The sequence below is a fragment of the Panthera pardus genome, unplaced genomic scaffold (assembly GCF_024362965.1).
Source record: "Panthera pardus isolate Hobbes unplaced genomic scaffold, ASM2436296v1 HiC_scaffold_16, whole genome shotgun sequence".
Taxonomy (NCBI): domain Eukaryota; kingdom Metazoa; phylum Chordata; class Mammalia; order Carnivora; family Felidae; genus Panthera; species Panthera pardus.
In genome coordinates, this window is record NW_026526721.1 from 144,714,021 (window position 1) to 144,739,116 (window position 25,096).

Genomic DNA, 25,096 nt, shown 5'->3' on the forward strand with positions numbered 1-25,096 from the left:
TTTATTTCTCTTAGTGGAATCCAACAGTGTAAATCTCCCGGATGCTCCTGTTCGCAGCTGGTGGAAAAACACGAGGGTGGAACTCTGTGTTTCCCAGAGGCGCTGGGTAGCATTTGACCGGCACCCAGGCATTGCAGCAGCTTTATGAATCTTCTTTTTGTTGTTTTCTGTTTGCAGATTTTATTCTTCACCGTACAGTATTGCAACCAACCGCATGATTCCACAGACATCTCTCACGCCATTCATTGCTGCTTCCCCTGTCTCCACATACCAGGTATGTCCGATTTACCTGCACCTGAGGGAGCGTCTCTCTTGCCAGTAGACGGTATAAAGGCGAAAGGGGCACAGCACAAGTTTTCTTCCAATAGCCTTCAGACATTTCAGTCCGACCTTAAAGTAATAATCCTCAAGGTGTCGCCTACACTTTGAAGGGCTTGTTTGCATCTGTTTCGCTGAAGAATAAGGTCCACTGTGCTCTTCATTCTTCCTGCTGAGTTTTTATGATTAGGCTCCTTTCCAGCCAACACGAGTGCAGCCTTCTTGCCACTGAGAACTTACTTTGTTGGTTGTCTGCTATTTGGGTTGTCTGTTCCCTGTTGTGTCTTTTCTACAAGCACACGTCTGGCATTCCCCTCCCTCACTCCAGGATATTTTACCGTTGTCATCTCATTTTGTCACAGTTGTCCTGTGCGTCCATGCAAAGCCACGTGGACAGCTGTTAAATCGTTTTCCCCGAGAAAGAGGGAGGACCATCAAAGTGGTAAAAAGTTATTCCTACCTCCTGCTCTGACTTCATCCTCAGTCCCAAACAGGTCAAAAGAGACCTCACGGGTTCCACAGGTTGAAGAACAAACAAACAAACAAAAATCCAAGATTCAGTGTGTGTCCTAAAGCAGATGTTACAGCGAATTAATTCTAAGTACACAGGTGGATCAAAAGAGTCAAACTTCTCCCTCCATAAATAACTCCTTGTCTTATTCCCTTAAGTCACGAATGTGCTATTACTCCCAGCTTCTCTTTGCCTCACGTGGTTCTTCAGACAATTCTTCTAATTCTAATTAGACAGTGCCTATAGATGCCACCTGTGGGGGGTATCTAGTGTCACCTTTTCAAACTTTGGAGAGAGAAAGAGTGCGAGAGAGTATACGTGTGTGCACGCGTGTGTTCGTATTTTGCAGACGGCGGGGGTGGAGGTTTCACAAAGGGTAAAACTGTCATGTTGCTGACTGCTACCAATTCAGTGAAGTTTCACCTTATTCAACCATTACATACTTCATTTCAGGGGGTCCCAGCTCTCAGAGCATCAGACTTGAGACTATATACATTTTTCCTTAACTGATTCCCCCTGAAGCAGATGATTTTCATTCTTTTCCTGCGCTTAGAATCCTGATCCATGTCGCTGGGTGAATGGAATAGACGTGCATGTGAATTGCACTGGAGGGTCTCAGAATGGATGATTTCTTAATTGCTTTTCCTCGGGACCCATGAGGCTACGTGCAGGTGCTGTTCAGTTTTTGTTCTTCCTGCAGGGCCCGCCTGGTTGTAATGTGTGTTTTTGTGTGTTTTTTTTTTCTTTTTTTTTTTTTAACCCATTTTTTCTAATCCTGGCCTATGTTTCAGCCAAGACCACCCACTGAGCCCCAGTGTAGAGCACTTTGGTGACATGAATAAAATATCCACAGAAAAGTGATTTCACTTGGGAGGGCTCATAAGTGGAATTTAACTCTAGCTCCTTTTTTCTGAAAAAGGGAATCAGAGCACTTTCCTATGTTGTTGATTCTCGCCTTTCACCACTTTTTTTTTTTAAAACCTGAAGTGCATTGGCGCTTTTGTTAGTGTGAGTGTATTGAAAACAAAGTCCTACAGGGTTCTCCATGTGACCATCAGCCCGTGTAAGCTGACTTTCTCATTTGGCTGACAAGGCACATTTCAGAACAGTTGGTTGGCTCAGATTCTCATTTTGATTTGCCATACCAATTGCCGTGAAAGAAAAAAAAGATCACAAACTTGCTTAACTTGGGTTTAACCCAAAGCATTCCCCCCAAATTTCTGGCTGATCTCTTCTAATTCTTACCCCAACTTTTACCACTTAGATTTATTTCCAAGATGGGATCACTTGAGAATTTGAAATTAGAATGGATGAAAGAAAAAGAGGAAGGTTTAGCTGTCAACTCTTTGTTACTGGCTCAATAGCCCTGGGAGTTGACCCCTGAGTAGGAGGTCTCTGAGGCTTCCTAAGACTCTAGCCTCCACCACCAACCTCAAAATCTGCTCCAAGGCCCAGCCTGGTCCACATGGGCACCGCAGCCAGCTCCTATGAAGTAGGAGTTTGCTTTCTATTTTACTATGTTTTGGTAATCAGGTCCAAGAATTTCCTTTCTCTCCTCAGTTCTGAGCACTAATTAGCTGTAAAATCAGATGGACTCCACTTTCTTATGACCTAGTGTGACTCCACTGAACACAAGAACCAAGTTCTCTCTGTGATTGCTTTGTGCTAATAAATGCTGTTTGATGCATAGGTCCAGAGTACTTCATGGATGCCTCATCCGCCATACGTTATGCAACCAACAGTAAGTGTTCTCAGTCACCTGAGGCTAAATATTTCTCTTATCCGAGTGCAAGCTTTTGTAATGCGTACAAGCTTTGGGGTAAAGCTTTTGTTAGATTTCATACCTCTTTCAGGCAGCCATATTTTCCAGATGAAAAGCTGTTCCTGAAATTCTACAAAAGCATGTACAATAGATAGATAGTAGAGTTAGAGAGAGAGATGAGAGAAAGAAAAAGAGAGACAGAGATGACAGAGACAGAGAGAGAGAAAGACAGACAGAGAGAGAACAAACTTGATTAGAGGAAATAGTCAACCTCCTAAGCTGATGTCTGCCATTTGTCATGAATGGGGAATTTCTACTTCACACAGGAATTCTGAACTCTGGACAATTAAATCCATTATTGGGGGAAAGCCTTTCTGTTTTCCTTCTCTTGGTATGCTTTGTTCTCTTTGGATGCTGTTTGATATGCTTTGGGGGCAATTTTTGGTATCATGGCCAAGGGTTCACTCAAAGCAATATATTTGAAATATGAAGAAAGCTGTCTACTAATAGATGGAGATATAGAGATAGAAAGCAAGGCTGCTAGATATATATTTTTAATATTAACTAACTAGAGCCATTCTCTTCTTCTTTAGTGGAAAAATCTCTTCTAAAAATATTCAAACTCTATTTTCTACTTGCTATATTTCCCATTTTGTGGCACAATATTACATCAGTCCCATGGGAAAATATTACATATTTCATTCAAATCTAGACTGAAGGCTAATGATTCCATTTATCTTTGTCTCAGTCTTCCAGGTTTTCTAGCTCTGTCAAAGTACAATAGAGCGATTTCAGTAGCAATATATTCATGAGAATGGATAGAGCACGAGACAGGAAGTTGTGTGACAAGGTCTGTGGTGAATATCCTTTGGGGGCATGCTCACACCTGTGCCTCTGTTTCCTTTTCTGTCACTATATTAACAGGGCTATTGGAAGGATCAAGTGAGAGCATATGTGAAAATAGCTTTTAAAATACAATATGCTATGTATTGTTATTGCCGTTATCCTTCCTAGTACAGAATGTATTCGTTGTACAGAGACAAAGCAGTGCAACATTTTAACCCATTTCAAAGGTAACTGTAAACAAAGTAGCACACATTAAAGATCAGGGAACTAAATCCGCAGGCATCCATTTCTTTGACCCAAAGGATCATAGCACCTGGTTTTCATATCTGAGCTTTGCCCATTTTTTAAAAATAAAAAACATTCCATGTTGCTCCTAATGTTTTGATAGTTTGTGTTTTATTTAAAGAATAAAATCTATATAGCTTAATACAGCAGAACTTTAGACCATATTTTGCAAATCCCTCTATTTACTCTTATCTACACACCTTGGGGGCTTCCTGAGTTCATCTGGTCTATGTTCTATAAATCATACCGTACAATGGATCCAGGCTGCACTTTCATATCCAATTCATGCGATAAAATTCAGTATACGCTGCCAAACCAATGTATAGCATAGGTTGGGCCAATACAGGAAACGGGAAGAAGTTCTGCCAAGTTCTAAAGTGGAGACTTTCTAGAAGGAAACAACTACCTTCTAACAAGTAATATGTTCATCTAGAAGGTGCTAATGCTAGCTTAGTCCTCACACCGAGGTGAAGGATCATCTCATCGTGACCAAAAGGAATGCACATCTGGCAGAAATCTAAATATTTTTCCAGATGTCAAAATATATAAGGTTCTACCAGAACTTCTAGAACTATAAGTAGAAGGGAAGGTGTTTGTATGTGGCTTTATTTCCACTGTCTGTCACTCAGGACCTCAGCAAAATTTTTCTTCCCCTCGCCCTCCATCCCAACATGGCTTCAGCCCCATTTTTGGAGGTATTATTTCTCATACATCTTCCTCCAGAAATAGCTGTGTGTGTGTGTGTGTGTGTGTGTGTGTGTGTGTGTGTGTGTGTGTGTGAATTTATCCCCTTAGATATTTCTCGTTATGGCTACCGCTCACTGATGTCTCATCAGTTCCCATAACTAGACAGTGCATCATGTTTGTGTTTAGGTCACTTGGTTTAAAATACAGTGTTTGTGACCAGGGAAGATTCTTGGAAAAAGGAGTGCCTGGGCCACCCACCACTTTGTTGCCTTTAACATGGAAAAATTGGCTAAGCAGTGTCATGGAAACAGAGTTTGTGCCAGCATTCTTTTCCCAGTAGCAGTCTTACCAGTTGTCTATATTGCATAAATAACCGTACCCAACTAGTCTTAGTCTCATCATCAAAATGGGGGTTAAATTAATCACTGAATGATACTTAAATACAAAAATACTGAAACAATCTAAAGCAGATAAACCAAATACCTAGATCTTGAATGAATGAACGTATGAACGAATGAATGAACGAACGAATGAACGACTTGATGATTAACAGCATGAGTTCTTGGTTAGGGTCTTTGAGATAGGAAACTTTTCTCTGTTATGGAACTCTGGTCAATAAAACTTTCTTAGCCATAGTTGCCTCATCTGTAACATAGACATGCTGATGCCTAAATAATTATGTATTGTGTTCATTAAAGGAAATAATGAATTAAAGCTCCTAAATTGTGTCTAGCAAATAGCAAACACTCAGCAAATTATTATTATTATTATTATTATTATTATTATTACTTAGTTATAGGAGGAAGAAAGGTAGAGGAAGAAAGTTGAGAATAAGCAATAATCACCTGTTTCTACTACATTTTTACTATTTATTTAACTTACTTTGCTAATGAGTTTTTGAAGATAGCCTCTATGGCTACAAATAAATTGCTTGGATTGGTACTTATTTCATTTACTTACTAAACCATTTAATACTTAATACTAAGAAAAAAGGCCTGATAGGTACGCCCTTTATGTCAGTAACTAGAACCTACTTTACAAATAAATTCAAGGCGTCAATATCTACATGTCGCAAATATGTTGCCCATAATTATGATTTGCTTGCAACTTTTCTCCTTGCTCATGTTTTCTCTTCTGCCATTTTGAGAAAATCTCATGTATAAGCTCAAAGCGTAAGCACGTTTCTCCTGCTCACTGTGAATGCACACGGACTCCTAAATGGAGCCTAACGCCTGAATTGTCTTTCAGGCTTGACTCAAAGGACTCCAAAGATTTCAACCAGGCTTGTATCCAAAGAGACTTCAGGAAAGTCTTAAAAGTAGAACACCGTGCCTCTGGTCTTTATCAGGATGAATGGTTAAAATGGGAGAAGGGGGAGGAGACAGGTGATGGTTAGTAAGAGAGAAATAAAATGATGGAAAGGAGAAAAAGGAGTAGGCAAGGGCCAAGAGAAGAACAAAAAGCATAAGCATAAAACTGAAGTGTGCCATTTTAGTTTGTTTCCTTAGAGATTTAATTTGCTAAGTTGTGTGTATTGTACTTCTTTGTAGATTGGGAAAGAGATTCTGAGAGGACTTTCCCTCTTAAGGAAAAGGGGAAAGAAGTTTCCTTGACTGTGTTATAACCATCCTTCTGGTGTTTGTGCAAGAAAACAGTTCTCTGTCAGTGGATGCTGGGACCTTATCGGGTCCCCTGGAAAGTTGTCAAACCCCACTTAGGACAGCAAGAGCATTTCTGTTCGCACTTTGTCATTGTTCCCCGGAACAGACTCGGGAGAAAGCACTGTTAGACGAGATTAGGAATTCACTTTTTGCTGTAAAGAAGTAAAAATGCTGACTTTGTCAGTGCAATCACTTATTCATTGCTGCTTCTCAGTGCAGAGCTCTGTACTGTACTCTGAAACTCCCCATCTCACTGACAGAATTTTAATAGATGATGGATTGCACCAAATATCTACTCTGCATAGCGTCATGTTACATCGGAATCTTATATGAATGCACAATTGAAATTCCTGTGTTGCAACACATTGGATATTTTGTTAAATCTGTGCTGACAAGGAGAAAAGATGATAGTTCCCAAGAAGAAGCATAGTCCTGTTCCCTTAAATTATATTTAGGCTCATTTGAATCATAAATCTTCTGTTCTTCATATAGTTAGCATTATTTTCTCTCAAGGAGAAAGGTCAGCTTTCATTTTTACTTAATTACAAATTGGTTATCTAATTACAGCATTCTTAGAAATGCAAGATGCCCTATTGAATCATTGGATGATTTGTGGCCATGCATGGCTAAATTATGACTTTTATGATTAATAAACCTAAAGTTTATAGCTGAATAGGGAATATAAACTTTCCCTCTGCAACAAGGCTGTTCAAGAAATCTCCAGAACATTTGATTTGGTCATCCCTTACCAGCAAACAGACTAGGCCTAAGACTTAATGTTAGAGGTTGTATCCTATAAATCTGTAGCTGTGTTTTCTATAAAAGCATATCACCTAATGTGGAAAGAATATCTAAATCCATTGAATTCTGTTCAGAAAGCTGAGCTGAGCAAAAATCCTAAATCTCATAGCTTCATTAGTAAAGTAAAAAGTCAAAATGCTTTTGCTGTCAAAGGAATTAACTTGGTAAGTGCATATATACAGGCCAAATCTTTTTTAACTACATAGCAAAATCAAAACAACAGTGACTCTAACCCATCTATACCATTTCTCCTGGAAGAGAATTCAAACTGAATGAGAATAAGCTTAGGAGGGGTAACTTGTTTTGAGTGTCACCTCCTTTTAAATATAGTGCTGGGCTAAAGTGACTATGAATAAAACCATTTCCACAGAAAGTCTCTTAGTGTAACTACTGTCAAAAAAAAAAAGCAGTGCTGGCTTTGCAATGTTAAATTTAACTTCAAAATTCTACAATAAGTTTTCAAAAATAAAGAAAAATCCGTTAAACAATGAAATTCTAGGCTCATAAATTATAGCTGCATAGAGCATAAAAGACGTTCCACTTAGGACCCCTTCACTCATCAGCTCTATTCTCCAGAAAGAAACCTAGGATAAACTTCCGTGTCACCATCCAGTCAATTTTTATGCATACGAAAATCTATATGTACTTGTGCATAAATGTATATGTATTGTTAACATCTATACTAGATTACTCTACAAATATGTTATTGCAACTTGCATTCTTTTTCCCCAATAACAGAATGTCCTGGATGTCATTGCATGAGTCACATATAAATCTATGTCAGTTTTTTAAACACTTCATAATATGCCATTATATAAATGCACCAAAAGGCATTTTTAACCAATTTCCCATTCACTGTTCTTTAAGTTGCTTCTCATACTAGCTCATAAGCTCAAGACTGTAATATTGAGCACTTGTGAGAAAATATCTGCAGGATAGATTGCTGGTACACAAAGTATGTGTGTGTTAAGATTGGATATACATTATTGTCAGATTGGCACGCCAAGTGAGAGTGTTTATTTCTCCGTGGCCCCAATTAACACTGGGCATTCTCGGATTTCAGATGCTTTGTTGATGTGATAAATAATGAACAGTATCTTTCTGATGTTTTATTATTATTTCTCTGAGTCCTAGTGGAGTGGAGTTGCTTTTCATGTCTTTATTGACTAATTTTTCTTTCTTCTCTGAACTCCACGTCCTTCATTTGCTTTTGCTTATTTCTCTTTTGGGGTATTGATCTCTCTCTTTTTTAACGTTTATTGATTTTTGAGAGATGGAGAGAGACAGAGCATGAGCAGGAGAGGGGCAGAGAGAGAGGGACACACAGAATCCAAAGCAGGCTCCAGGCTCCGAGCTGTCAGCACAGAGCCCGACGCGGGGCTTGAACTCATGAACTGCGAGATCATGACCTGAGCCAAAGTCGGATGCTCAACTGACTGAGCCACCCAGGCTCCCCCTCTTTTTATTTTTAAAAGGTCTTATTGCAGTTAGTCAGTTAATGTTGTTATAGATAATTTAGAGGGGCACCTGGGTGGCTCAGTCAGTTAAACATCCGACTTCGGCTCAGGTCATGACCTCGCATGTCATGAGTTCAAGCCCCGCGTCGGGCTCTGTGCTGACAGCTCGGAGCCTGGAGCCTGCTTTGGATTCTGTGTCTCCCTCTCTCTCTGACCCTTCCCTACTTGTGCTCTGTCTCTCTCTGTCTCTCAAAAAATAAATACATGTAAAAAACTATATATAGATAGATAATTTAGATATTTTCTGTTTACTGTTAATTTTTTTGGTGTCATCATGCAGAACTTTAGTATTATGTGTCTAGAATTTATTAGTTTTTCCTTTAGGAGCAATACTCACCAAAGTTTTCCTGTAAAGATCCAAACAACAAATATTTTCAGTTTTGTGAGCTGTATGCTCTCTTTCTCTATGGTTATAGAGTGAAAGCAGCCACAGACGATACATAAATGAATTGGCATGGCTGAGTTTCAGGAAACTTTATTTACAGAAACAGGTTCTGTATGAACATTTGGTTCATAGATTGTGTTTTTCCAGCCCCTACCGTATAGCATCTAGACTCCCACATGAAATACCTTATTCAATATGAGATTTAAAACACCATAAGTTAAAAATAAATAAAACACCATATGTTTTTGTTTATGTTTTTTTTTACATTTTGATTTATTTTTGAGAGAGACAGAGTGAGTGGAGCAGGGGCAGAGAGAGAGGGAGACACAGAATCTGAAACAGGCTCCAGGCTCTGAGCTGTCAGCACAGAGCCAGACGTGGGGCTAGAACTCAGGAACTGTGAGATCATGACCTGAGCTGAAGTCAGATGCTCAACCGACTGAGTCACCCAGGCACCCTGTTTAGTGTTTTTGTGTTGTTGCTTTTGTTTTTTTGAGTTTAATAACTTTTTAAAAATTGAGATATTATTAACATATAACATCGTATCACCATATGTCTTATTATTGTGTGTACAGTAAATTCTATTTTCAAGTTTTATTACTTTTGGAGTTTATTTTGTAATATGGTATGAGATTATTGTCCAGCTTTCTTCCCTAAATGGGTAACCAATTGTCATAACAACTTCTGCCATATAAATCATCTGTATTTTATCCACTGATATAAGATTTTATTCCAATTTTTATCATACGATAAATCTCTTTATGTCTTTGGTGTATTTCTGGACTCAGTCCTATTCTGTTGATTTATTTTCTGACCATTACTCTAGTATTTGAATTATCACTTTATAGCACCATATACACCTGGCATGACTTAATCCCCAACATTTTTGTTGTTGTTGTTTCTCAAGAATTTCTCTTGCTATTTTTTTTACATTTTCAGATTAACTTTACTAGCAGTCGGTCAACTTAAAAGAATTCCACTAAAATTTTGATTGAGATAACTTTGAATTAATATATTAAATAATAGGAAATCTAAAAATATGACATATTTACACTGAATTTTTCTAAGAAAAAAATATGTCTTTCCTTTTATTCAAAATTTTTCTCCCCCCCCCCCCCAGCTATTGAGGTATAATTGACTAATAAAATTGAAATACTTAAAGTATGTGTTGTTGTGATTTGATATACATTGTGGAAGGACTCCCACCATCTTGGTAATTAGCATATCCATTATCTCACATATTTATCTTTTGTGTATGTATGAGAGAAAGAGAGCATTTTAGTTCTATTCTCTTGGCAAATTCAATTATGTAATACAGTGTTATTAACTAAAAGTCATCATATACTTAGATACTCAGATTTTATTCATCTTATAACTAAAAGTTTGTACCCTTTTACCAGCCTCTTCCTGTTTTCCCCAACCCCCAATCTCTGGCAAACATTTTTTTTCTCATATGTTTCTATGAGTTTAGGTTGATTGATTGATTGATTGATGTATTTATTCATTTTAGATTTCACATATAAGTGATACTGTGCGGTGTATTTGTCTTTCTCTGCCACTCTTATTTCACTTAGTATAATGCCCTCGAGCTCCATCCATGTTGTCACAAATAGCGGGATTTCCTTCTTTCTTCCGGATGAATAATATTCCACTGTATGTGTATACAACATCTTTATCCATTCATCCACAGACAGACCCTCGGATTGCTTCCAGATCTTGGCTATTATGAATAATACTGAAATGGAAATGGACGTGAATATATCTTTTGGGGATCCTGTTTTCATTTTCTTGAATATATACCCAGAAGTGGGATATCTGGATCATATTTAATTCTGTTTTTTTTTTTTTATTATTTTTTGGAGAAATCTTCAAACTGTTCTCAGTGGTGGCTACATCAATTTATATTCCCACCAGCAGGCGACAAGGGTTTCCTTTCTTTACATCCTCACCAACGCTTGTTATCTTTTGTCTTTTTCATAATAGTCATTTTGACAGGTGTGAGGTGATATCTCTTATGGTTTTGATTTGCATTTCCCCGATGATTAAAGATGTTGAGCACCTTTTCATGTGCCTGTTGGGCATTTGTATTCTTCTGTGGAAAAACGTCCATTCAGTCCCTCTACCCATTTTAAAAATCGAATTGTTTGGTTTTTCACTATTGAGATGTATGAGTTTTTATATGTTTTGGATATTACATGTTTGGATATAGGATTTGTAAATATTTTTCCCCATTATATAAGTTGCCTTTTCATTTTGTTGTTAGTTTCCTTTATTGTGCGAAGGGTTTTAGTTAGATAGAATCCCACTTGTTTATTTTTGCTTTCTTGCCTCTATTTTGGTGTCAAATCCAGAAAGTCATTTCTAAAGCCAAGGTCAAAGAGCTTACCTCTTATGTTTTTACCTAGGAGTTTTACAGTTTCAGGTTATTTCAAGTCTTTAATCCAATTCTGGTTGATGTTTGTGTATGGTGAAAGATAGCGATCCAGTTTAATTTTTTTGAATGTGGCTGTCCAGTTTTCACAACACTATTTATTAAAGACTTTTCCCCATTGTATATTCTTGGCAACTTTGTTGGAATTGATTGACTATATATTCACAGGTTTATTTCTACGTTCTCTATTCTGTTCTCTTGATCTTTGTGTCTGTTTTTATGCCAGTTCAATACTGTTTTAATTACTATAGCTTTGTAATATAGTGCGAAATCAGAAAGTAAATCTTTTCTCAAGATTACTTTGGCTATTCAGGGTCCTTTGTGGTTCCATACAAATTTGGGGATTATTTGCTCTATTTCTATTAAAAAATGGAACTTTGATAGGGATTGTATTGAATGAGTAGATTGCTTTTGGTAGTATGGACATTTTAACAATACTAATTCTTCCAGTTCATGATCATGGAATATCATGCTATATATTTGTGTCTCCTTCAATTTATTTCATCCCTGGTTAAATTTTTCCCAGGTAAAATTATTATTTTTGATGAAGTTGTAAATGGAATTGTTTTCTTAATTTCTATTTCTCATAGTTTGTTGTTAGTGTATAGGAATGCAAGTGATATTTGTATGTTGATTTTGTATACTGCCATTTTACTGAATTTATTTATTATTCCTAACAGTTTTTGGTAGAGTTATTAGGGTTTTCTGTATATACTATCATGCCATCATCAAATAAAGAGTTTTACAGCTTCCTTTCCAATTCAGAAGACTTTTATTTTTCTTGCCTAATTGCTGTAGCTAGGACTTTCAGTACTATGTTGAATTAAAGTGACAAGAGTGAGCATCCTTGTCTTACTCCTGATCTTAGAGGGAAAGCTTCCAGCTTTTCACTGTTAAATATCATTTTAGCTGTGGGCTTCTTATATGTGACCTTTATTATGTTGAGGTATATTTCCTGTATACCTAGTTGGTTGAAAGTTTGATCACGAATGGATGCGAAATTTTGTCAAATAGTTTTTCTGCGTCTGTTGAGATGATCATATGATTTTGATCCTTATTTTGTTAACATGATATATCTCATTGATTTGCAGATATTGAGCCATCCTTGTGTTTGCCTCCCTGAAATAAATCCCACCAGATCATGGTATATGATCGTTTTAATGTATTGTTAGATTTGGCTAATACCTTGTTGGGAATCTTTGAATCTCTGTTCGTTGGGGATATGGCCTGTATTTTCTTTTCTTGTAATGTCCTTGTCTGGTATGGTATCAGGGAAATGCTGGCTTTGTAACATGAGTTTGGAAGTGTTCCTTCCTCTCCTCTCTTTTGGAAGTGTTTGGAAAAGATTGGTATTAATTCTTTTTTAAATGTGTGGTAGAATTCACCAGTGAAGCCATGTGGTCCTGGGCTTTTGTGTGTTGGGAGGCTTTTGATTACTGATTCATTATCCTCACTGATAATTGGTCTATTCAGATTTTCTTTTTTTTTTTTTTTTTTTTTTTTTTAATTTTTTTATTTTATTTTATTTTTGGGACAGAGAGAGACAGAGCATGAACGGGGGAGGGTCAGAGAGAGAGGGAGACACAGAATCGGAAACAGGCTCCAGGCTCCGAGCCATCAGCCCAGAGCCTGACGCGGGGCTCGAACTCACGGACCGCGAGATCGTGACCTGGCTGAAGCCGGACGCTTAACCGACTGCGCCACCCAGGCGCCCCTCTATTCAGATTTTCTACTTCTTCATGATTCAGTCTTGATAGGATGAATGTTTCTAGGAACTTATCATTTCTTTTAGGTTGTCCAATTATTTTTTGGTGTGTAATTGATCATAGCAGTCTCTTATGATCCTTTGTATTTGTAGAGTATCATTGTAATGTCTCCCCTTTCCTTTCTGATTTTATTTGTTTGAGTCCTCTCTTTTTCTTGGTAAATCTAGCGAAAGGTTTGTCTACTTTGTTTATCTTTTCAAAAATCCAGCTCTTTGTTTCATTGATGTTTTCTGTTATCTTTTTAGTCTATATTTCATTTATTTCTGCTCTGATTTTTGTTATTTTCTTCCTTCTTCAAACTTTAGGCTTTGTGCTTTTTCTACTTCCTTGAGGTGCAAAGGTAGGTTTATTCTAGCTCTTTCTTTTTTCTTAGTGTAGCGATTTACCTGTTTGAAATTGCTCCTTAGAACTAACTACTTTTACTTCATCTCATAAGCTTTGCTCTGTTGTATTTCCGTTTTCATTTGTCTCAAAATAATTTTTATTTCTCTGTTGATTTCTTCTTTGACTCATTTTTTTTAGTAGCATGTTGTTTAATCAAGAAATATTTCATGTCTTTTGAGTCTCTTAATAGAGTAGTAAATTTTCCTCCATACATGCTGTTTACATTTCTCATATGTTTTATTTGGCATTTTAATACTTTTGTTACTATAGTTATGAAAATTTTAAATTGTATTTTTGTATTTTTCACTTTGGTGTATAGAAATATAACATATTTTTGCATACTAATATTGTTAATTTAAATTAAAAACATCTCAGTTATTCAAAAGCATTGTTGAAATTTAGAACATATGCATGAGTCAAAATTAGAATATAAAAACACCAATATTCTCTTACCCAGAGATTATTCCAGTTAATATTTAATGTGTATTTTTCCAGGCCTCTGGCTGTATCTATATTTATATCTATTTATACATCTAATCTACACATGCACACACACACACACACACACACGTATGTGTTATCTTTCACTAAAATAAGATCACACAATACATGCTATTTTTAAACTATAATTTTCAGCTAAGAATCTCCACTTTCTTATGTCAGTAATTTTTTTCTCTTTTCTGATTAAATTTTCTCAAAAATCCAAAACATACATTTATAAAGCTAGATTACCTAAATAATTAATTACCGCATATAATATCTGGTTATCGTATCCTTTAGTATATTTTAATCTAGCAGTTATTTTCTCTTGTGCTTCTGCTTAGCTATTTTACAGACTACCCCACCTTGGAGACATGTCTACTTGAATCTTCATGATGTTATCTATCCCCTTAATCTGCCCCGTATATGAAATGATTTTATTTCCAACTATTTTTCTGACGTTTTCAATTACTTCCAGTAGACAATTTCATTGATTCTTGGGTTTCCCAGGCCATCAAAATAATTTTACTTTCCACCTCATTTCAAGTATTTATGTTTCACAATCCTTTTCTTTGCCCAGTTGTATTACAGTGTATTCTTTGAGTGATTCTTTTTCAATTGAATCAATGGTCTTTTGAGAAAATATTGAGTTTATAAAATTATTTTATCAATTTTATTTATTTATTTTATATATTATATAAAAAATAATTGTATTTATTAGATAATTAGATACATTATTTATTAGATATAATTATATTATTAAAAATAAATAATTGTATTTATTATATTTTATATTAATAAAATATATTTATAATTAATTATATTTTAACTGATTTCGGTAAATGTTTTATAAGGTGGAACCATTCTACAAATAAACTTCTTTTGGTCATGATAAAGACTTCTTAAAACCATATACCTCAATTATATTTATTAACATTTTATTTATGATTTAGACATCAGTCTTTATTAATGAAAGAAACTATTAAGTGCTATTATCTTTTAGGTGTACTATTTTTGTCAGATTTGAATATCACAATTATAAGGGATTTATAAAAATAATTTAGAAATATTCCATTTCTCTAAATTCTGGAACAGTTTTAAATATAATTATGCATAGCTATTTTTAAAGATTTAAAAAAAGACAAATGTGAAGCTATCTTGGGTTTTGGTAAGAGAAACATTTATTCAACCAACCCAATTAAAAATAATGTATTAATCCTATCAGATATGTTCTCAGAAGACTAAAACTATAATGCACTATGGCTTATGAACAGCATGAATAATCATGAAGTGCTGTATCAGATTGTTACATAGTTGATAGCTGCTAAGTGATCAAAACAATTATATTTTGCAATGGCATGATCTTAATCAATTGGCATTGTTAGTTACTCCATGACCAGTTGTTGATCTTTTAGGACATATGTTAAATATTATGCAAATTAAAAATAATCAATCATCAACTGTGTAATAACAACTTTTGCTTATTATGTTGCTGATCAGTAACTTGGAATTTTTAAGAATATTTGGAAACGAGGGAGGAAGAAAAGAAATAATCCATCCTAAGACATACAACCTAATTGTGGATATTCAAACATAGAGGGAGACAAACTATAAGAGACTCTTTAATACAGAGAACAAACTGAGGGTTCATGTCAGGGTGGGGAAGAGGGGAAAATGGATAATGAGCATTCAGGAGGGCACTTGTTGGGATGAGCACTGGGTGTTGTATGTAAGCAATGAATCATGGGAATCTACTCCCGAAGCCAAGAATACACTGTATGCGCTGTATGTTAGCTAATTTGACAATACATTATTTTAAAAAAATAATAAAAATCTGTAGCAGAGAAGTTATTAAGTTTACCAATTATATGACACTGACCATGACAGTTAAGGACAGGGAAGAACAAAGACATAAACGTGAGTTTAAAGGATGGGTGGTGTTTATGGTGTTAAAGGAAAAGAAAGATGACATTTCAGGTGAAAATAACACACAAAAATATTGGGGATTGCGTTTCAAGTTATTCCAAGGAGCCAAGGGGCAAATAGCCTGCATTAAGTGACGGGTTTGTGTTACGGAATAAGGGAAAGATTTTATTGGAAAGGTAAATTGTGATCTATTGAAGACCAACTTTTTATTATTCAGTCTGGCACATTTTACTACACATTTTTTTTTAAATCAGTTTGATGGTCCTAATGCTATTGTCTGGAATTTAGGTTTACTTTGGAGAAAGGCTAAATTATGTCACTGAGGTATGTTAAAAAGTCATAATTTCCAGTGAATAGATGGACCAGTCGTGAATGGGAAAATATTTAATTGTTTTTTTTTTTTTTTTTTGCATTATGAAGATGTCATTATACACAGTCGCTGTGCATAAAGTCATTTTCTATCCATAGAAATAATTTTGGAAGTAATGGTCATCTGTCAAGTAGAGGTTCTGAAAGCTTCTTGGAGAAAACATTGCCTGGTCAATATCCCTGCCTCCTATGCACAGGAGTGGCTAGAATAACCCATGAACACGGCATTGTTTTTCACAATCCAGATGTGTGCATGTGACCTGTCTTTTGGCATGTGGTTTGATATTATTTTACTGTGGACCTTTAAAAGGAGAGAATAGTTTGTGGAATAATGTGTTACTTTTTTAGAACTGCAGGCACAGCATTCTGAACATAAGACTGACACAGCTGCTAAGAGAAAAAGTTTCAATCGTGCATGACCCCCAATGTGTCCTCGGATAGTACTTAGAATTTCTCCATCACTGCATCATCGGGACATCAAAACTTGCCAGTCCCTTTGTAAGACTATTGACAACATGACATCCTTAATAGCTATTTAGCGTATTAAATATACTTAAATAGAAACACAATGTTAAATATCTAATCTAGTGAAGTCTTATTTTCTATGGATTATCTCTAGAGAAAGCAAGCACACAGCCAAAATAAAATCCATGTCAGACTAGATAACAGCAAGTTACCAGGGCAACACAATCATAGAGAGATAGGGTAAATCATTTATTTTATAAATGTTGCCAGGGCAACAGAAACTACTTATGAAATCACTGAAGGATTGAGGATAAGGGCACAGATAGTCTCTGGAACTATTTGTTCTTTCAGAACACATTGGAATAATGCCCATTCATCCCTAAAACCTTCACAGTATTTGAAATATGTAGATACTCGTTAAGTAAATGGTCATGAATAGGTTCAAATATTGAGAGATTTGTAAATAGCAAAAGATATTATTCACTGTTTCTTGCCTCTCAGAATGTTATTGGGACACTATTTTGCTTTAAAGGTTAACCTTAGCTATGACCTAAGAAGCTAGTTATTTCTACCTCAGTGCTATGGTTATAATTCAGGGTCATGGTTAACACAGTTGATGAGCTTAGATTTTGTTAGGCAACCAATTAGAGTGTACCAGAGTTGGGCGGTGGGGGGGGGGGGGGGGAAGGATTGTGTGTGTGTGTGTGTGTGTGTGTATACACACACACACACACACACACACACACATAGAATTTAATCAGGTGTGCTTTGGAAAGGGAAAACATTATTTTAACTTTAGTAACAAATGTCAAAATTATACAATTTAGAGTAATATTTTTCAAACTACTAACACAAATACCAGTAAAGGGCCTTCAGAGTTTTTTTCTTCTGCTTAAGAGGAATATTTACCAAAGTTAGGACTTATTTTATGTTTTATATCCCTGTTTTAATATAATTTGCTTCCCCCTTGATCAAAGTCCTGTTAGAAAACATATATTTATAATGTATTTAGCTACAGGTAGCAGTGAATGTATGTGTAAATTATAAAAATATTTAAAAAGTAGGGAATTATTCATTGTGTCAGGGAGTAGAGAATAGGGACAGACTTCTCAGAGGAGGTAACTCCTGAATTCGGTTTTGAAGAATAAAGGAGTTTTTCAGTCAGACAAGTGTTGGGTGTCAGGCAAGATGGGTGTTCTAAGCAAAGCAAACATTAGCTTTCAGCCAGGTGTTTGGTCTGTACACCAGGTGTTACATCTGGTGAGCATCTGAGAGTGCAAGGTATTTCCATAAGTTACCAAGTGCCTGTAATGCTGCACCTGCCCTAAGCATGGCATCCATATGCCCTTCAATAGTATGCCACAGAAGGTGTCACTTAATCATGAATTAGAGCTGTTCAACATGGTGCCTTCTAGAGAACTGCCAACATCTAGCACCCGATGTATCCCTTCACAAACTCTACTCAGAATTGAGTGAAATATTCGGGGCATGTTTTTTGAAGGTTTTACAAAAGTTCTAGTTAGTTAATATACACTGTAATATTGGCTTCAGGTGTACAATATAGTGATTCAACTCTTCATACGTCACCCAGTGCTCATTATGGCAAGTGTGCTCCTTAATCCCCATCACCTATTTCAGCCATCCTCCCACCCACCTCCTCTCTGGTAACCATCAGTTTGTTCTCTACAGTTAAGGGTCTGTTTCTTGATTTATCTCTCTCTCTCTCTCTCTCTCTCTCTCTCTCTCTCCCTCTTTTCCCCTTTTCACTTTGGTTTTATTTCTTAAATTCCACATATGAGTGAAATCATATAGTATCTGTCTTTCTCTGATTGACTTATTTCACTTAGCATTATATTCTGTAGCTCCATCCAGGTTGTTGCAAATGACAAGATTTCATTCTTTTTAATGACTAATATTTAATTGTATATACACACACATATATACATAAACTACATACACACACACACATATTCATACATCTTCTAATCCATTCATCAGTTGATGTACACTTGGGCTATTCCCATAATTTGGCTATTGTAGATAGAGCTGCTATAAATATTAGGGTACATCTGTCCCTTTGAATTAGTAGTTTTGTATTGTTTGGGTAAATACCTACTAGCGCAATTGCTGGATCATAGGGTAGTCCTATTTTTAACTTTTTGTGGAAACTCCATATTTTTTTCCAGAGTGGCTGCACCACTTTGTATCCCCACCCACAATGCAAGAGGATTCTCCTTTCTCCACATACTTACCAACACCTCTTGATGCTTATGTTGTTGATTTTAGCCATCCTGAAAGATTTGAGGTGATATCTCATTGTGGTTTTGATTTCCCTGACGGTTAGTGATGTTGAGCATCTTTTCCTGTGTCTGCTGGCCATCTGTATGTCTTCTTTGGAAAAATGTCTATTCGTGTCTTCTGCCCATTTTTAACTGGATTATTCATTTTTTTTGGATGTTGAGTTTTTTAAGTTCTTTATATATTTTGGATCCTTATCCTTAATCAGATATATCTTTGCAAATATCTTCTCCCATTCTGAAGGTTGCCTTTTAGTTTTGTTGATTGTTTTCTTCGCTGTGCAGAAGTTTTCATTTTGATGAAGTCCCAATAGTTTTTTCTTTGTTTTGAAGTCCAAGTAGTTTATTTTTGCTTTTGTTTCCCTTGCCTCAAGAGACATATCTAGAAAGAACTTGCTGTGTCCAATGTCAAAGAGGTTACTGCCTGTGTTCTCTTCTAGGAGTTTTATGGCTTCAGGTCTCACATTTAGGTCTTTAATCCATTTTGATTTTATCTTTGTGTTTGGTGTAAAAAAAGTGGTCCAGTTTCATTCTTTTGCATGTTGCTGTCCAATACCATTTGTTGAAGAGACTGTCTTTTTCCATTGAATGTTCTTTCCTGCTTTGCCAGAGATTAATTGACTGTATAGTTGTGGGTTCATTTCTGGGTTTTTAATATCACTGGCATGTCATAAAATAATGATTACAATCTCTGCACTGGGTTAACTTAAGCCCAGTTCTCTGACTACCCTGACTGGAAGTGGAATCCCCATCTTCCAAGAGCCCCAAGAATGATTATTGTCTTATCACTTGACTTCATTTAAATGCTTCATTAAATGCTTCATTTTTAGTCCATTCAAACAATAAAGAGGGCTGACACTCTAAGAAAAAATACCAGAATTCTCTTATATGTCTATATGCCTCTTTTTTTTTTTACTACAATGGAAATCACTGTGGAAGGCATTTTCCAATGATATCATCTTAGAATAGGACATTTAAAAGTTTCTTCTTTGGGAATAATTTTAAGAGATAATTCATTAATAATACAAGACAAACAAGTTAATCTGGTTATATTCAAATCATAAGCAGATAAATAGATGGATGTGGGTAGGTCGATGATGGATGGATGGATAGATGGATAGATGTGTGGATAGATGGATGGATAGATGGATGGATGGATGGTTGGATGGCTGGCTGGATGGATAGATGATAGATAGATAGATAGATAGATAGATAGATAGATAGATAGAGATAGATAGATATCTTATCCTGGGGCATATGACTAATTCCTCCTCAACTAGAGTATAATTTTATTATTTGAGATCATAGCATGTATAATTCATAATATCTCTCCCTTTTTACTTCTTGCATAGAATGCCTACTAAATAAATATTTCTTGGGGCACCTGGGTGGCTCAGTCGGTGAAGCATGTGATTCTTGATTTTGGCTCAGGTCATAATCTCATGATTTGTGAGATCGAGCCCCACATTGGGCTCTGGAACCTGCTTGGGATTCTCTCTTTCTCTCTCAAAATAAATAAACTTAAAAATTTTATAAATATTTGTTGATAGGCTACACTTCATTGCATTGGCACATCTTGAGACACTGCAAGCATGCATGGGTTGTTAGACAAGGACGCTGACAAAGGTTTCTAAAGAAAGCAAAAGTGTGCATTTTCTTTTAACCCAATCCCAGCATTTAAGGGAAACTGATGCTGATGTCAAATTTGTCTTTGTATATTTGATCATTAAATCTTGGCATTGACCATCAATAGGTTTGTTAAAAACAACTTAAGAAAATTTCTCTTGCATTCATAATGCAGAATCTGATTTGCTTTTTAGTTGCAGATTTACTAATATGAGCTTACGCAACTGTGTTTTTCACCAGGTATATTTGTTTCCTCATCTCTGCTCTCACCCACTTTTGAGGAAGCCTGAAAAGGGTTGGCGAGTTCTTGAATGCCCCTAATGAAGTTCCAGAATGCAGTGTTTGTGATATGTTAATGCTGTTATTGGCCATGGTTGATCAATATAGGCAAAGGTAGTGAAGGTTATTCTGCCTGTCTTTTCTCCATCCTCTTTTCCTTGTTAAAAAGATGAAAAATCAGATCTACTTGTTAGAACCCTTGTTTTACCATGACGTAGGAAAACACTCTTCATGGAGAGAATAAAAGAAGAAATTTAGAAACTTGTACAGTTTGAGATCTGAACACGTTCAATTCTTCTACCTTCCTCTGTGACCTAATTTTCTCCCAGCAGTTCTTTTTTTTTTTGTTTTTAAATATTGATATTCATTGGAATAAAAAAGAGATATACACCTCTTCAGGCCCTAGGAGAATGAGAAATAAGGATTTGTACCTTGCCCACTGTTTGAAAACAGCTGAGGTTTCTTACGATTTAAAGACAACTAAAAAACACAGTTCAATTAAAGAAGGAACAAATGTTCGCAGAGCAGAGGAAATAGATTTGTTAAATGCTTAGGCTGTCTATGGGTAGTTTACTACAGTGGAATATGGAAATTGTGTCCTGAGTTTTTAGAAGCCAAGCCCAAAATGGTTAAAAAGAAAAAAAATATTATATGTTTCATTCTCTGATAGAAGGAAGTATCAGATGGCTAGGAGAGGTTTTTGTTTTTGTTTTCATTTTTGTTTTTTGGCTACTGCTGCTATATACTAAGGAAAAAATTATAATATGTTATTGCCATTCCTAAAGTCTTATTAGATAGCAGTTACACATGCAGAGGGAGACATTTTTTTCTTGTAGTCATTTCTTTTCTTAACTCTCAATAAAAACCAAACGAATGTTAACTTTTAATTTTTGTAATGAAATGCCTAGAGTAGCTAAATTAATATTCTTCAAATACGTAAGTTTCTTTTTAAAAATTTTTTAATATTTATTTAGTTTTGAGAGAGAGAGACAGACGTGAGTAGGGGAGGGGCAGAGAGAGGGAGACACAGAAACTGAAGCAGGCTCCAGGCTCTGAGCTGTCAGCACACAGCCTGACATGGGGCTCAAACTCACAAACTGTGAGATCATGACCTGAGCCGACGTTGGACTCTTAACCTACAGAGCCACCCAGGAGCCCCAGATACGTACGTTTCTAATGATCTAGCTTGATATAACAATGCCACTTAGTAAATCCGGTTGGTTAGCATTTAGCTTGTTTGGCCTTTCAAATTTCCTAAGTCTCAGCCAAGATTTTATACCATCTGACCTACAGTATTATCTAGATAAAGTCTGTTGTACCTCTTTATTGAAGGGGGCTGCAAGATTATCCTCAGCCTGTGCCAGAAGTCTCAAGAATGTCTTTCAGAAAAGCCTAAACATGTAATCAGTTGAATGTCTATTGTTCGGTGCCTTTGGAGGGCCTGATGGGCAAACTTGACCTAAAATATTGGTGATAGTTGTGAGACTAACTGGCCTTCATCACTCAGTGGCCCACGAAGTATTCATGATTGTTAGCAATGCTAGGGTCGCACCTGTTGCCAAGAGGAGTCAGGTGTAGAATGTACTTCTTGGTAGTAAACTGAACCAATAGATTAGCATTATTTTATACGGACTATGAGAATTTTGAATAATATCTGCATATATCAATCTGGTTTTAGATACAGCCAATACCAAACCATTATATCTTTCAGTAATTACTCAACACATTCAGCTGGGAGAACCATGTCCTCAACGGGGAAGAGAAAATGTACCTTCCTGCTGATGTTGGAAGGAAGACATACAAGGATCTCAGTTGCTATCACACTGCTTATGCATAATATCATGAATTAAAAACTTACACGGTGCTTGTCCCTTTTCACATCACTTAACATGAGTATAACTTCATTGCACAAAATAGAAGCTAGGAACAAGCTGGGAAACCTGTCAAGAAAAAGGATTAATCCTTAACCACGTGAAAAAGAATACTATTCTTGTTTTTTTTTAGTTTTTAATTCTCATTTAGCACAGAGGAAATCAGCCTAATTACCAACTTGAGTTCTAAACAATAATCTTAAAACTTCTATACCAAAGAGACCTTTTATCAAAGGGTTGTCCTTAAGGAGTTTTTAATCAATACACTTTAGAACCGGTCCTGCATAACAATGGTGTGTATTAAAAATCAATTCTTATTTTCCTATAAAGATGTTTATTTCCTGAGGCTTGTAGCTCAAGTAGTTTTAATTAATACTAAAAAGTCATCATGATGCTAAAGTTTGTGTTATATGCTACGTGTATAAATCCTTAGATTCTACTGGCATGCTCCAAAATCATTTTTAACTTTTTGAAATACATGTATGGAGTTTATTTCAAGGAATAGTTTATATTTTACATTGCATGGACAGGTGCATGTATGTATGTAGCTTGGATGGGTACCACGTACATATTTCTGTGCACATGGGCTGATCTCCACTATAGATACTGTTTAGCCCAAACACTGATCTATACTTATAATACACATAAATGTTTATATGAGGACGTTCAAAGTTGCATTTCTACAATACCGAAGGAAAGAAAAGAGGGCTGAACACGGTTGAGATTCATGGTATACATTAGAACAAAAGGAGAAGGACTAAAGCGTATGAAGGGGATGAAATAGAACAATTGAGCAAGAGGAAGAGAAAGGATATGGAGGATGCATGGATCAAATCTGACACTAGGACACTGTAGTCTCGAAGGCTAGATAGAAGGTGGTGCCCTTAAACGGAATTAGTATGTGTAAGAGAAGGAATAGGTTCAATATCCGGTACATGCAATTTCTGCTGGGCATGTTGATTTTGTGGAGCCAGATAGAGATTTTCAGTATATAGCTTGAAATACAGTTTGGCATACAGCAGTGGCAGTGATAGACTTCAGAGCCATCATTCCCATTGGAGAGAATAAATAGGCTTCTAGCAATCCATTTACTTTTAACTGGTAATTACCATGCTTGATCTATGCAATAGCTCTCAAACTTAGGAATAGGGAATAATATGCATATGACGACATTATATTAAAGTGTGCTAATCTTACATACACTAAATCAAGTGCTTGCCTATGCCCCTTGCAAGCAAGATTATTTAGCAACCTAATTATACTTCTGCTTACACCTATAATTTCCAGGCTAATTATGTATTATATTACATAAGCCTTTTTGAATCAACTAAAGTATATGCACCTGATTTTTCCATTTAGGGAACTGACTACAGTAATAAATTGGAAAATAGAGATAGATACTTTAAATTCGAAGAAATCATAAAGGTCATTTAATCTAACTCCCACTAAAGTTTAGGGGTTGATATAAAGATTTGAAAAACCATCATATATATTCATGCAAAACCGTTTCATTTCACTTCTGCATAACATTTGGGAAAGATATTTTTTAATGAAATCACCTTTCCTCTGTAGCCACCAATCCAGGGTGAGGAAGAACAAGAAAATTTGAAAAGCACAGCAGCAACCACCCCTGCCTGGTACAAACAAATGAAGGAAGCAGTTAGCTCCTTGGTCAAGCCTATAAGAACACCCAAGGAGGCTTGTGTATATTTAGATTTATTTATCTCATTGTTAGTCATTGTGAATATAAGAACTCTATAAACCCTAAACCATTACCACCGGAGGGTTCCCACCACTTACATAGAATAGGGTGGGCTCTTCATAGTCCTACAATGTTTTGTTTTGTTTTGTTGTGTTGTGTTTCTTTTGCTGTACCGACAGGAATAGATTATTTCAGCCTTTACTGATTATCCTATCCTTGGCACTGGAGGTTTTCAGCTGTATTTTTCTCTAATGTTATGGTTGATGCTAGTAAGAAGAACCACTTTTACTGACCATAAAAGTATGAGTTCAGAGTGACTGAAAGATTCCAGTGTTTCAAATGGCCCACTTGAAAAAGCTACATAGAGGGAATATAAGAGGTAAATTACTGAAGAACACATTATTTTCCTGTGGCGTTCTCCCATGGCCTGAGGATTTTATACATGCTGTTTCTTAGGGTTTTCTCCCCTTCCTTTTTGATGTTTCAAAGAGCAGAAAGTTTAAAATAAGTTTCTTAAGAAATCCTACCAGTAGGTCCATATCTCTAGACAAGTATTAACAGATTGAATTGTGGCTCAAACATTTACCTTTCTTTTATGTCTTTTTCTAAAAAAAAAAAAGTTTCATTGAAATTGATGAGAATGATGATTCAGTGGCAGTCAATCCACAAAAGGGCCCTTTAGTGGAATATTATCTATAATACAACAGGATCAAATGTCTCAAATATA

The 25,096-nt window shown here is 36.0% G+C and overlaps 1 protein-coding gene across 8 annotated transcripts in view; it reads left to right on the top strand.

Annotated features, from left to right (window-relative positions):
- Positions 1–25,096, top strand: part of RBMS3 (RNA binding motif single stranded interacting protein 3) — a 1,319,689-nt gene that overhangs the window by 1,200,079 nt on the left and 94,514 nt on the right. For 5 of the 8 annotated variants that reach the window (XM_053903892.1, XM_053903890.1, XM_053903893.1 and 2 more), the window contains exons 12-13: positions 178–274; positions 2,520–2,570. In XM_053903892.1, coding sequence (XP_053759867.1) covers positions 178–274; positions 2,520–2,570 — 148 coding nt within the window. The remainder of the gene's footprint in view (positions 1–177; positions 275–2,519; positions 2,571–25,096) is intronic. The other 3 variants (XM_053903895.1, XM_053903896.1, XM_053903894.1) reach the window with 1 other exon arrangement.